The following is a 13,346-nucleotide window of genomic DNA, read 5'->3' as shown; positions in this document are numbered from 1 at the left end:
GTATTTTAGATTCTGAACTCTCAATGGGAGAGTTTATGCAATTTAGGTGTGCTGAATTGGTTGAACTTTCAGTTATACTTTCTGCCCTTTCTCTACGAGCTATAATATTCTTACTTCAACACTTTTTCTCAGTGCTTCTTTTTATATATTCATGTTTTGAATGAAGTTCTTTTTTATGCCGTTACAGGTATAAAATAAAAGAAGATGTCTCAACTATAAAACATTCTATTGTTGAAAAACAAGAAGAATGGCATAAAAATTGGAAAGAATTTCTCGGCCTGTCTCCTTTCAGTCTAATAAAAGGTTGGACTCCAGTAAGTAATATTGACTTGACTTTTGGAGAGTAGTTTAATCTCTTGCAAACTCTTGATTTATCATGGTACAAATGACCTGGAAATGCTATATGTGTGTATGCTTCTCATCTTTGCATCTGAGCCTAAGTTCAAATATTTCGGTTTCTGTGATTTTTCTAAATACATATTAGAATGTTCATTAAGCTGCTGTTGTGATATAGTTTATATTTTTAGATTCAGTGGATTGTATTAAAAAGAAAATGAGATCGGGGAGAAGCTGGCGCTGAGGCTCAAGTCGCCTGTGGGGGCTGAGCCTGCTGTCTACCTGTGGCCGCTGCCGGTCTACGACAAACCTCACGATGTTGCTCACGAAATCCTCGAGACCATCCGGCTCAAAGATTTGGAAAGAGATAGTTTAGCAGAAAAGGAATGCATGAAGGAGAAGTGGAATCTCTTGCATGAATTTCTGCAGACAGAAAAAAAGAATCAGTTATGTGACTTGGAAACCAAATTACATAAAGAAGAATTATCAGAGGAGGGCTACCTGGCACAAGTCAAATACCTTTTTTTTTTTTTTTTTTTTTGCGGTACGCGGGCCTCTCACTGTTGTGGCCTCTCCCGTTGCGGAGCACAGGCTCTGGACGCGCACGCTCAGCGGCTGTGGCTCACGGGCCCAGCCGCTCCGCGGCATGTGGGATCTTCCCAGACCGGGGCACAAACCCGCGTTCCCTGTATTGGCAGGCGGACTCTCAACCACTGCACCACCAGGGAAGCCCCAAATCCCTTTTAAATAAAGATTTGTCCTTGGAGAATGGAGCTCATGCTTTCAGTCGGGAAGTGAATGGATGTGTAGAAAACGGGAGCCAGACAAGTGGTGAGGACCACAGAGTGGAAATAGCAGAGAAGAACAAGTCCCCCAGACCTGTTTCCAAACTGCATGCCCAGGAGAAGCAAGTCCGATGGAGAAACAAAATCTGAAGTCTCATGTAGCCCCAGGATTACAAGGCAAACTACCAGGCAGACCACCGTCACATCTCATTTCACAGGGGGCCCTGCCAAACGGAAGCCTGAGGAAGACACTGAAAAAGCAAAATCAGATGATTCTGTCGATGAAGAAGAAAAAGACCAGGAGGAAAAGAGACGTAGAGTTACATCCAGAGAACAAGTTGCTGGACTGCTCCCTGCAGAAGAACCGGGAAGAGTAAGACCAGGAACACACGTAGAAGAAGAAGAAAGAGATGATAAAGTAAAGCCTGGTCACCTCCAGGAAGAAAAGAGACTCAGAAGTCAAACCGAAGGACTAACACCTAAACAGAAATCTAAGGAGGAGCCAGACAGAGATGCGAGGCCCAGAGGAGCTCAGGCTGAAATGAATGAAGGAGAAGACAAAGATGAAAAGAGGCACAAAAGTGAACCCAAACATCTAGCTAGCAAACGGAGACCAGAAGTAAAAGAACCTGAAAGAGTAAAACCACAAGTTTCTGATGAGAAAGATGAGGATGAAAAGGTAACAAACGCACATGGTAAACACAGCAGTTCGACATGGTAAAGTTCCCCGTCAGAGCGAAGGGACCTGGACCGTATCCTCTGGGGGTCTGTGCATGCCCGAAGATGCAGAACATGAAGAACACTCAGTCCCCTGTGCAATCTAACAGCTCTAGTCCACATGTCTCACCCCAAACCCAGGACACTAGACCTACTAGAGCAGGAAGCAAAAATATGGTAGGACTCCTCGGAATGGCTGAGCCTTTGACCAAAGACCAAGCCCCACAGTCCCTATGAACACGTTGAGAATTTAGTTTGTTGCAAAGCAGTGCTCTGAGCTTCACAGCTATGGCGGGGGTGGGGGTGGGGGTGAGTCTCCATGGGACACACCCCGGCTAGAAGTCCCGAGTGGCATTTAATAAGTGACTCAAACAAGGACAATGTGCAATCCTCTTTTAATACTTCTGATCTCGGTGAAGAGCAAGTCTCACTTTGTTGCCAGTGCATCTCAAACCTTTCCATGCAGTTGGTTCATCTTTCAACAAAGACAACAGGATTTAGGTCCAGAGTTTTTGGCCAGTAACAGTAAGGATTACAATTTAAAAAAAAAAGAAATTGAGACATTCCTCTTTATTTTAGGTACTATTACATTTGAGGCATAGTTGGAGGGCAAAGTAGTCCTCTTGTTCCTAATATCATACTCCTTAGTTTAAAAATAGTTACAGGATAATTTGTATGTTTGCTAATTCTTTCTTCGTTAGGGAAAAAAAAACCATCCATTCCTAGGTTTGCTTAGTATTGTTACTGTGGTACTGAGTAAAGTGTGTATATTTCAAAATAACAAATTCTGTGTTTTAAGGCTGTGGATCTTTTACCACCTATGTCTCCCCTTTCGTTTGATCCTGCCTCAGAAGAAGCATATGAGAAGAGTATTCTTTTGCAGTACCCTGCTTCACTTCCAGGTTGGTTATTTTTTCTCTTTTAAACTTCAGTCTCATTAATATTTCTCACTGTGATAACAGTTCTTTTATAAACTTTCATGTTTTTTTTTTCCCAGTTATTTACTGTGGTGAAATGCACAAAGCATTTCAGTCATATGAGCCTCCGTTAACATAAGGCTTTTTGTGTCTCCTTTCTTTCAGTTGCACAGCTTTTTACTTTGCACAGTGTTTTCAAGGTTTATCCAAGTTGTAGCATGTATCGATACTTCATTACTTTGTTTGAATACATTCTGTTGTATGATTGAATCGAATTTTGTTGATCTGTTTGTCCTTTGATGGACATTTGGGTTATTTCCACCATCTGGCTATTATGAGTAATGCTGCTATAAATGTTCACTTACAAGTTTTGTGTAGAAGCCCACAATTTTTTAACATGAAAGAATAGTACAGTAATTACCTGAATACTTAACTGTTGCTTGTTTCAGCAGTTGAGATTTTTGCTTTAAATGTGTATGTTTGTTTGCTAAACCATGTAAGTCTGAGACCTTAACACTTCACTCTGTTTCAGCATGCATTCCCATGAAAATAAGGACTTTTTCCTCTTTAATTACCACACTAATGTTACACCTAAAATTAATAATTATCTCAGTTTCCTCAAATATCATACCATTATCACACCTAAAAAATTAATTTCTCTACAATATCTAATATCAATTTCATACTCAGTTTCACCAATTGCCTAGTATTTGTGTACAAGAAATTTTTATTGGGTTCAGTAAATGTAAGGTAGATAGGTGGAGGGATAAATGAATAAAAAATGTATGAATTATGTAGCCAATCTGGAGCAGATAATAAGTATAGGCTACAGTTGAGTTTAGGCAGGCCATCGGTCATGGCAGCAGTTAGCACAGGACTTAGGAAGAAAAAGGATGAACACAGCTAGGATAGGTGATTGCTTTGGGAGTCAGGTGTATGTGGGGAGGACACTAGTTGGGAAAGATCATAGACCAGAGAGCAAGGGTCAAGGATAGGTGCCAGCAGAAGAGTAGACACAAAAGACTGCATAGTTTGATGAATGAAAAAGATTTTCAGATACAGAGCATTGCTTATGATGATAGAATTACTTTGATAGTTCTTGGCATATTTGGTTGCCATTGTGTTCTCACTTCAGCATGGAAAGGGCCTTTGTACTCTTGGCATACTTAGTTTAGGCCCTGTGAAACCATGAAATTGTCCTCACGTCCATTTGGAGATTTCTATGTCGCCTTCAGAGTGAGGGAATATTTGTGTCTGTTTATGAAGTTTAGTTAGAAGTCCACATTTTAAAAGTGTTTGATAGGCTCTTTGGGGGTAACCCTTTCCTTCACACATTGCACAGTTTGTACTCTTGGGATTCCTTTTTTTTTTTTTCCTCTAGAGCCTTTGTCTGGGCTGGGGAACCTCAACATTATTTTATACTTTTTGTAGTAAACCACTTTACTTTGCTTAAAGTACAACAGCTTTTTCCCTCCTATACCTTACATATTACATCTTGCTGGAAGTGATTTTTCTTTTCAGTAGTTTTAAAAAATTACATTTTAGCATTATTAAGTACAGGAATATTATAAATACCTGTTTACTGAACACTCTTGTCAAATCTTTGCAGTATTTGCTTTAGTTTTTTTAAAAAGTACTAGTGTAGTTAACCCTTGAGTATCCACCCTTCCTTGAGTATTCTTTTTTTTTTAAATTGCAGTATAGTTGATTTACAATATTTTAGTTTCAGGTGTGCAGAGCATAGTGATTTTGGTTTTTTTTTTTCAGGTTATATTCCATTATAGGCTATTACATGATATTGGCTATAATTCCCTATGCTATACAGTAAATCCTGTTGCTTATCTATTTCATGTATTAAAGTAGTTTGTTATCTGTTAATCTCATACTCCTTTGTCCCTTTCCCCGCTTCCTTCTCCCCTTTGGTAACTGTAAGTTTGCTTTCTGTGTCTGTGAGTCTGTTTCTGTTTCGTATATAAATTCATTTGTATTATTTTTTAGATTTCGCATATAAGTGATATCATATAGTGTTTTTCTCTGACTTATTTCACTAAGCATAATATTCTCTAGGTCCATCCATGTTGCTGCCAGTGGCAATATTTCACTTTTGTATGGCTGAGAAATACCCATTGTGTGTGTATGTGTGTATATATATGCCACATCTTCTTAAGCTAATAATCTGTTGATGGCACTTGCGTTGCTTCCATGTCTTGACTATTGTAAATAGTGCTGCTATGAACATTGGAGTGCATGTGTTTTTTCAAATCAGAGTTTTCGTTTTTCCCGCCCATATACCCAGGAGTGGAATTGCTGGATCATATGGTAGTTCTATTTTTAGATTTTTAAGGAACCTCCATACTGTTCTCCATAGTGGCTGCACCAATTTATATTCCCCCCAACAGTGCAGGAGGGTTCCCTTTTCTCCACATCCTCTCCAGCATTTATTATTTGTAGACTTTTTGATGAGGGCCGTTCTAACAAGTGTGAGGTTGATACCTCATTGTGGTTTTGATTTGCATTTCTCTAATAATTAGTGATGTTGAGCATCTTTTCATGTGCCTGTTGGCTATCTGTATGTCTGCTTTGGAGAAATGTCTATTTAGATCTTCTGCCCTTTTTTTTTGTTTGTTTTTGTTTTTGTTTTGTGGTACATGGGCCTCTCACCGCTGTGGCCTCTCCCATTGTGGAGCACAGGCTCCGGACGCGCAGGCTCAGCAGCCATGGCTCACAGGCCTAGCCGCTCCACAGCATGTGGGATCTTCCCGGATAGGGGCACGAACCCATGTGCCCCTGCATTGGCAGGCGGACTCTCAACCACTGCGCCACCAGGGAAGCCCTGCCCCTTTTTAAAAAAATATTTTATTTATTTATTTGGTTGTACCGGGTCTTAGTCGCAGCAGGCAGGCTCCTTAGTTATGGCACGTGTGCTCCTTAGTTGTGGCTGGTGGGCTCCTTAGTTGCGGCTGGTGGGCTCCTTAGTTATGGTTTGCGGGCTCCTTAGTTGTGGCATGTGAATTTTTAGTTGCGGCATGCATTGATTGGGTTTGTTTTTGTGATATTCATATGTATGAGCTGTTTGTATATTTTGGATATTAACCCCTTGGCCTTGACTGTTCATTCTGCATTTGCAGAGGTAACCACTATCCTAAATCTTAAGTTTATTCTGATGTATGTTTATAAAAATAATTTTACTTTGAATCTAACCATACGTATACTGTTCTGCTGTTCTTAAGTTTATAAATAAAACTTCTCTTATCCCCCAACATGTTCTTTGTAAATGTTTGTTTTTGAACCAGGATCCAAGGAGGATTCACTCACTGTATATGGTTGTTTTGTCCTCTTACTTTTATTCTAGGATAATGCCCTACCCGTTAAAAAAAAAATGACATTGATAGAAATTCTTTTTAACAATCATTGTGTGTGATTTACCAATATATTTACTGATTTTTTTGGTCAGTATTACTTTTGTTCTATTCCTTCCTTTTGAGAGGTATACCTCAAAGTATATCTTTCACTTCTTCTAGTGACAGACCCTGAATAGTAAGATCTCTTAGTCTTTCTTTGAAAATATCTTTGTTTTTACTTATGAATGATAGTTTGGATTCAAGATCAACACTTATTTTTCCTTGGGACTTTAATAATATGATCTCATTGCTTTCTGCCTTCTTTTGTTTTCGAAACATTTGCTGTCTCTCTAATTGTCGTTCATTTGTAGGTAATTTTTGATCTCTGGTTGCTTTTAAGACTTATTTATTTTTGTATTATGCAGGTTCACTGAGCTGTGTCTAAATGTAGATTTGTTTTTATTTAGCCTGTTTGGAACTTGTGTGTGCTTATTCAGCGTGAAGGCTCATATCTTTCTTCAGTTCTGGAAACTTATTCACTAATATCTCTTGTAATATTACCCCCCTCTCTTATTCTTTTGGTCCTTTTCTTTTATCCCTCATATTATTGGGACTTCTAATTCTGTCCCCCATATCTCATAACTTCTCATTCATATTTATAACCTCTTTGTAACTCTGGACCTGCATTCTGGGTATTTTCTTTGTATCTCGCTATGGTTCACTAATTATCTCTTTATTTATGTTTAATCTCCTTTTTGACCTGTCCATTTAGTATTTAATTTTCATGAATGTATTTTTTATTTGCTTCTTTTTTCAAAACTACCCATTCTTTTTCATGGTGTCATCTTCTTTCATTATGGCCCCTGTTGTTTCTTTTTTGTTGATCATTTTAAATATATTGATTTTTATCTTTATCAATTTTCCCAGTATCTCTTCATTTCGGGTACTTCTCCGGTATGCTCTGCCTGCTGATGTTCTATTGAAATAATAATATTTAAATATTTGAATGAAATCTCAACTTCAGTGGGTTCCCCACCTCTGGAGGAGTCATGTGGGCCCAGGATTGCAGAAGGGTCTCTACAGAGTGGCCAAGAGTCCCAGGGATTTCTTTTGAACTAGAGCAGTTAATGTCTTTGGTTTGGGATTCCTAAAACAAGTAGCCAGTATAATTATGGATTTCACACCTCCTTTTGAGTAGGCTAGGTTTTAGATATCTTTCCTTCCTTCCTTCTATACTTTTTTTTCACCAAGGAGTCCAGGTAGACAGCAGGCTTTCCCTGTCCAGTTGGCAGAATTTTTATAATCCCTTTTTAGAGGCAGAGCAGTCTTTGCAGTGTCTTGTCTTATGGTGGTCTCTCAGATCCCAGCCTGAGAGGCCTGAGATGATGTTTCTTGTTACCATGTAGGCATTTAAATCTCCTGTGTTCAGCCCCTGGAGCCTGCCTCATTGAGCCCTTGTTTCTCAGTTTAAGTTTACCCTGCTTGTTGTGCTTTCCGTCTTTGGTTCTGTCATGTGATGATTTTTATTCTTCTGGGCTTTCCTTTTTTCTTACATTTTATTTAGTAGTTGTAGTGTTTTTACAGTAGGAGTCAGTGTCTGCTTTAGTTTCGTTTGCTTTGTAGTGGTGAGTTTAGTTTGTTTTAACCTCCTAAATGCACTATTATGACTGTGCCCTCCTTTGCTATCTTTGCATCTTAAGTTTAGTTTTCATCATTTCTTGCATGTGATTGTGTTCTAACTAGGTACTCTGCCTCCAATAGTTTATCTGTTCTGTATTCCAAATGGCTATCAGTGATCTTCCTGTAATGTAAATATGATCCTTTTCATCTCTTGGTGTAATACCCACCAGTGACTTTTGATCACCTATCACCTTTGGAAAAGAGAAAAAGGCTCTAGATGCTTTTTCACTTAGCAGCTTTTACCTTACAGACTTTCTTTCATACCAGAACAAATGTGCATGAACTCTGCCTACCACCACCAGATGGTGTTTAAAGTTATGCATCATCATTTTTATTTTTAAAAAATCTTTAAATTTAAAATATTTAAAAATTAAAGTATAGTTGATTTACAATGTTTCAGGTGTACAGCAAAGTGATTCAGTGATCTGAAATGGAACATATATATATATGTATACACACACATACACATACATATTTTTTTTCAGTTCTTTAACATTATAGGTTATAACAAGATGTTGAATATATCATCATCATTTTAGTTAATGGTTGTCTACTAAGCTTGTGGTATAGTTGTATTTGTGCTTACTTTTGGAATGTTTTATAAATAACAGTAACTCCATCATAATTAGTAGGTTCAAAAGCATAGGGTATTGAAAATGTTATGAGGTGGCATTATGATGAATTAAAAGGAAAACTTTACATAGTATACACATTGGCTTCTTACACAGTAACACTTTGGACACATGTATAAATAGTGTTTCAGAAGCTAACATGTTGAAAGAAGAGGAGCTCCTGGAATATCAAATCCTTTGAAACATAGCCATGGCTTTTGTCATCAATTTCATTGCCTATCATGCTTCCACTAGATATACCTTATGCTGTGGCACACGAAACATGCAACTTATTCTCTTAGTACTTTCATGGCTTCTTCATGTTCCCCACTCTGGGCCGGGTGCCTTTCTGCCTCCTTGCATTCTGTGCATACTTGTGTCATAATACTGTAGCAGTATACCATAATTCTGTACTGACTCCTTGAAGACAGGTCTCCATTTTTAATTTATTTTTCCTATTGTTAGTGCAGTAATGACACATAGTTATTAAATGATATGTTGAAGAATAAATACATAGGTTGACTGATGTCATAGATGCTGGGCTAAAATATGCTAAGTAGTATAACTTTTTGGCTGGTTTATGTGGTAATTGCATTATCTGTGTACTTAAACAAGAAGCATGGCTATATAATACTTGAGAATTATGAATTGTCCCTTTTTGGGAAACTTTGTATGAGCTATCTTTCTAGAAAAGCCTATTGTACATATTCTCCGTCACTGTCATGCATACTACTTTATACTTAATAATTGAATAATTGTCCTTTTCTTTAACATTTATTTTATTTTTCTGTTTTCTTCTGTTTAGAGGTTGTTGTATAACTTCAAGAGATCTCTGAATATTAGAATGTACAAACATAATTAAAGAGTAATTAATTTTTCTATTCCTTTAGATACACGTAAGCAACATACCCAGGAAGATGATTGCAGAAGGGCAAGTGATATACTGGAAACTAAATGTGATCTAGCCAACAGGTAAAAGAAATTTGATTTTCATATTGATTTTTTTTCTCTTAATTAATTTTAGTCCCATCTTCAGCCAGCTTTCAAGCTTCTCCACTGTGAGATAGCTCGTAACTTTCTTCTCTTAACCAGACAGTGTTTTTCTACTGCGGATCCACGTTTTCAGGAAAGATTCAACATTTCTGATGCAAGGGCATTTTTTTCCTCTATTCTTATCTAAATGTTGGGACTCATGGGGATTATGTAATTTTTGAAGAAAAAGACATATGTGAAAATTATTTAATGCAAGTTTAGGAATTTTTGCCTTTTTGTGTCTGTGAACGTCTTTGAAATCACTTGTGGCTGTTCGACTAAATCCAAGAGTTTAGGGACTTCTGAGATGATCTAGTTGGTAGTCTAGTTGGTAGTTTTCAGTCTGTGTTCTGCAGCGCCCTCTGGTGCTGTGGATGAATCAAATTTAACCTGTGACTGTTCCAGCGTTTCCCACTTCAACCTAAGCAGCCTTCTGTTTTATCTGTACTATATATTGAGGCTTTATATGCCATTTGATAAAAAGAGTTCTGTACTTAAAAAAAATTTTTTTGGGAAGACTTCTGATTCAATCTAATCCCAAAATTTAGCATATGAAAAAACTGAACCTAGCTAGTTTGTTGTAACTAGGAGTATTCTTACTTTATTTATTGTCTTTTTTCCTCTTTTATCCTATTTATCCCTTAAATAAACTGATGCCAGATTATAAAAGCAGAAATCTCTAAACTAAATGTGAATGTGTTTGTCCTTTATTGAAACTAAACATTATTAAGTAGCAGTCAAACACAGATATGCTAAATAGATTCCTTTATTATTTTGCTTTTTCTGATTAACCTTTGATTTAAATAGTCGATTTTCAGTTCAACTTCCCCATGTTAATGAGGCACAGATATGGAAACAAAATATTTAGGATAATTCTAAAAGAAAATTTTAAATGACTTGAGGCCCCCTTCATTCTGTATACTCTTAATAAGTTATTAAGTTGAAATACCGTAACTATTGTCAAAGCTTACATGTGAAATTATGCTATTGGCAGTTTCCTCTGCAAATTTTCTGGTTCATGGGAGGTCAGCACTACTTGTGGGAGAATTTTATTTTTGTTCTTAGATCTGGGTGTGATGTTGATTTTCTGAGTACCTAAAGAAATAGAATGAAATCTGCAGTGAAGACCTTGTAAAGTGAAGAAATTATAAAGTTATTGGGCTTGCTAATTTTACCCCCTTATCACAATTGTTCTTAAAGCATGCCTCTTAGAGGGAAATAGTCGGTGCTTCCCGATCTCAGTTATGTTTTTGGTCTGTCTTTCCTTGAGAGAACAGATGAAATATTTTGATTTAAGGTCTCTTGTTGGACTAAAGATTGATGGAGTTAGTAGATTAATTCACAAATCTGATTTTATTTATGAACTCCATTCAACCTCAAGATTCTTTCTTGAAGTAGAATTTTGTACTAAGATGTACTATCAGAATTCTACAGGAGCCAGATGCTCAGCCCCTAAGAATTTAATTCAAATAGAATTCTCTTAATATAGGAAAAAGTTGAATTAAATAATTTTTTGTTTGTTTGTTTTTGTTTGTTTGTTTGTTTTTGCGGTACGCGGGCCTCTCACTGCTGTGGCCTCTCCCGTTGCGGAGCACAGGCTCCGGACGCGCAGGCTCAGCGGCCATCGCTCATGGGCCCAGCTGCTCCACGGCATGTGGGATCTTCCCGGACCGGGGCACGAACCCGTGTCCCCTGCATCGGCAGGCGGACTCTCAACCATTGCACCACCAGGGAAGCCCCTGTATTAAATAATTTTGACTTCCACATTTATCCTTTTCTAAGCTTTTGGATCTTTTAACTGTCTTTTCACTCTTTATTTTACTTATAGGTTGGGATATTGAAAGGAGGTAGAGGAAGGCTTTTGGTGATGAGGGATAAACGCTTAATGGGAAATGAAAGATTATGACTGCCTAATAGGAGAACAGAAGAGAGGTAAAGAGTTGAGTTACTGGGATATGGAAGTAAACATGTTGCTCAGAATTCTTTACTGTAAAAGGTATTTTGTAATAAAATGTTTCATGTGTAACGTGGAGAGACTGCACTTAAAGAAATACCATTTTTGGCATGTAGTTCAGGTATTATACTAAATATTTTATTTGTAGTGGCATCATCTTACATCAGTATCAGTGTAGTTAATTGGGAAATTCATATGTGGATATGGTTAATATAATTATGCAGTTAAAAAGCATGAGATGAATGTAGTTTTTAGGGTAAGTGTGTTGTTTGCCCTTTCACGTGTGGTTTTCATTCACAAGTACTAAAGAATAAGTAGTCTTCTCCATAGATCTCCTGGCTTGATTTTGATCAGAGTGAGCTCATGGAGGCTGCACCATACTTACAATCAGAATTCAGTGATTGATGATGCCTTTGCTGTACACTGTGGGTACTACCTTTCTTTGCAGTGGTTTCTGGAAAGGAGGGTTCCATGATATTTCTAGTGGTGGTGATGCAGTTCTTCTAGACCTTTAACCTCTACGGTTTCTCCTTTACTACATTTCAGAGATAGGGCAGTATGATCTTGCATGCATTCCAAACAAACATCCTTAGTCTTAGAAATTGAATTCTAATCTCATTTTGTTATTTCCTTTCTCTTTTTTTTATTTCTCTGTTAATTGTAGACATATTATAACAACAACAACAAATGAAAATAAAAAATAATTAGCTAAAATTTCCAATTTCCAATAAATCACTTGTCAGATTCTTTCCGAAGTTCTTTTTTAGACTTTATTTCCAATTCCAAAGTCTTGTATTCTAAAATACAAAATTTTCTCAACATTAACATAGCATAAATGCAGTTTTTTAAAGTGTGTGTGTATATTTACTTAACATTATATTACCACTTAAAATAGCTTTTTAACATTTCATTTATTTTTAGACTTTAGGTTTTCCTCAAAATTTTTGCTGCTATAAAAAGCATGTCTTTTTTCTTTTGGTAGTGCTTTTAGGGTTAATTTCCACAGTGGGATCAATACCCTTTTTATCTGGATTTCATGGGCCTCAGTTTTGGCCTGGCAAGTGGGTAGAGAGTAAGGACTGAGCCAGGGCTGCTTTGAAGTTGACTTGAATTGAGATATTAACAAGGCTAATAGCATGTTGCCAATTCAGAAACGAGAGAGAGGAGGTATAGAATGTGGTTCCATTTTTCTCTATTATGAGACTCTGCAAGAATGATTCAGATAGAAAAATTTGGTGGCATCTATAGAACCTCATCTTCAAGTGACATTTATTCATTGATCCATCGTGTGGCACTGCCAAGCGCCAGGCACTGTGTTAGGACTTGGGAATAGCCTTTGGTAAGACATAGTCATCATCCTCAAGGAGCTCACCAGTCTTTTGGTGGCATCTTAATGGCATTGGTCCATAGCTTGCTGGCCCTGCTTCAGAGGGCTTTCTGATCATTTTAACGTCAATTTTGGGGAAGAATGTGGATAAAATCACACTAGATAGTAATCACTAATCTTTTGCCTTAGATATCTAGATTATATCCTGTCGAAGCGAATTTGAAACTTGAGCGATTTCAGTGATTTTGAATTATGTTTGGAAGGTAGATTTCAAGAAGGGCATATTTGAAAAAGTTTGAAAGGCATATTTGCTATTATATAAAATATTTGCAAAGTTGTTAATTTTGTACTTTTCTGTCTGTGAACGGAAAGAAAAACACTGGCATGCTTGATGTTGAAGGTGGTTTCTGTGGTAATCCTGCCTCCATTTTACCTAGAGTAGAAAAGCTTTTGGTCAGTGAGCAGACCCAATCCATGATTGAATTTGAAGGCACTTTCAAGATGAAGATAAATAAAGTTATCATTACTTTGAAGGCTTAAAAAATTTAATAACTTACTTTGTAATTATAGTGAAAAGATGCATAAGGTTTTCACGTTAACCAAAAGGGGCAAGAGAATCTAAGAGATTAAGGAACACTATGTGTGG

The 13,346-nt window shown here is 37.2% G+C and overlaps 1 protein-coding gene across 2 annotated transcripts in view; it reads left to right on the top strand.

Moving 5' to 3' along the window:
* Positions 1-13,346, top strand: part of HAUS6 (HAUS augmin like complex subunit 6) — a 40,753-nt gene that overhangs the window by 18,436 nt on the left and 8,971 nt on the right. For both annotated transcript variants that reach the window (XM_027105931.1, XM_027105930.1), the window contains 3 exons: positions 188-314; positions 2,638-2,740; positions 9,278-9,359. In XM_027105931.1, the coding sequence (XP_026961732.1) occupies positions 188-314; positions 2,638-2,740; positions 9,278-9,359 (312 nt within the window). The remainder of the gene's footprint in view (positions 1-187; positions 315-2,637; positions 2,741-9,277; positions 9,360-13,346) is intronic.

This window comes from Aethalodelphis obliquidens, unplaced genomic scaffold (genome assembly GCF_003676395.1).
Source record: "Aethalodelphis obliquidens isolate GAN/ISIS:26980383/991018 unplaced genomic scaffold, ASM367639v1 scaffold7, whole genome shotgun sequence".
Lineage (NCBI taxonomy): Eukaryota > Metazoa > Chordata > Mammalia > Artiodactyla > Delphinidae > Aethalodelphis > Aethalodelphis obliquidens.
This window is presented reverse-complemented; position numbering and strand designations above follow the sequence as displayed.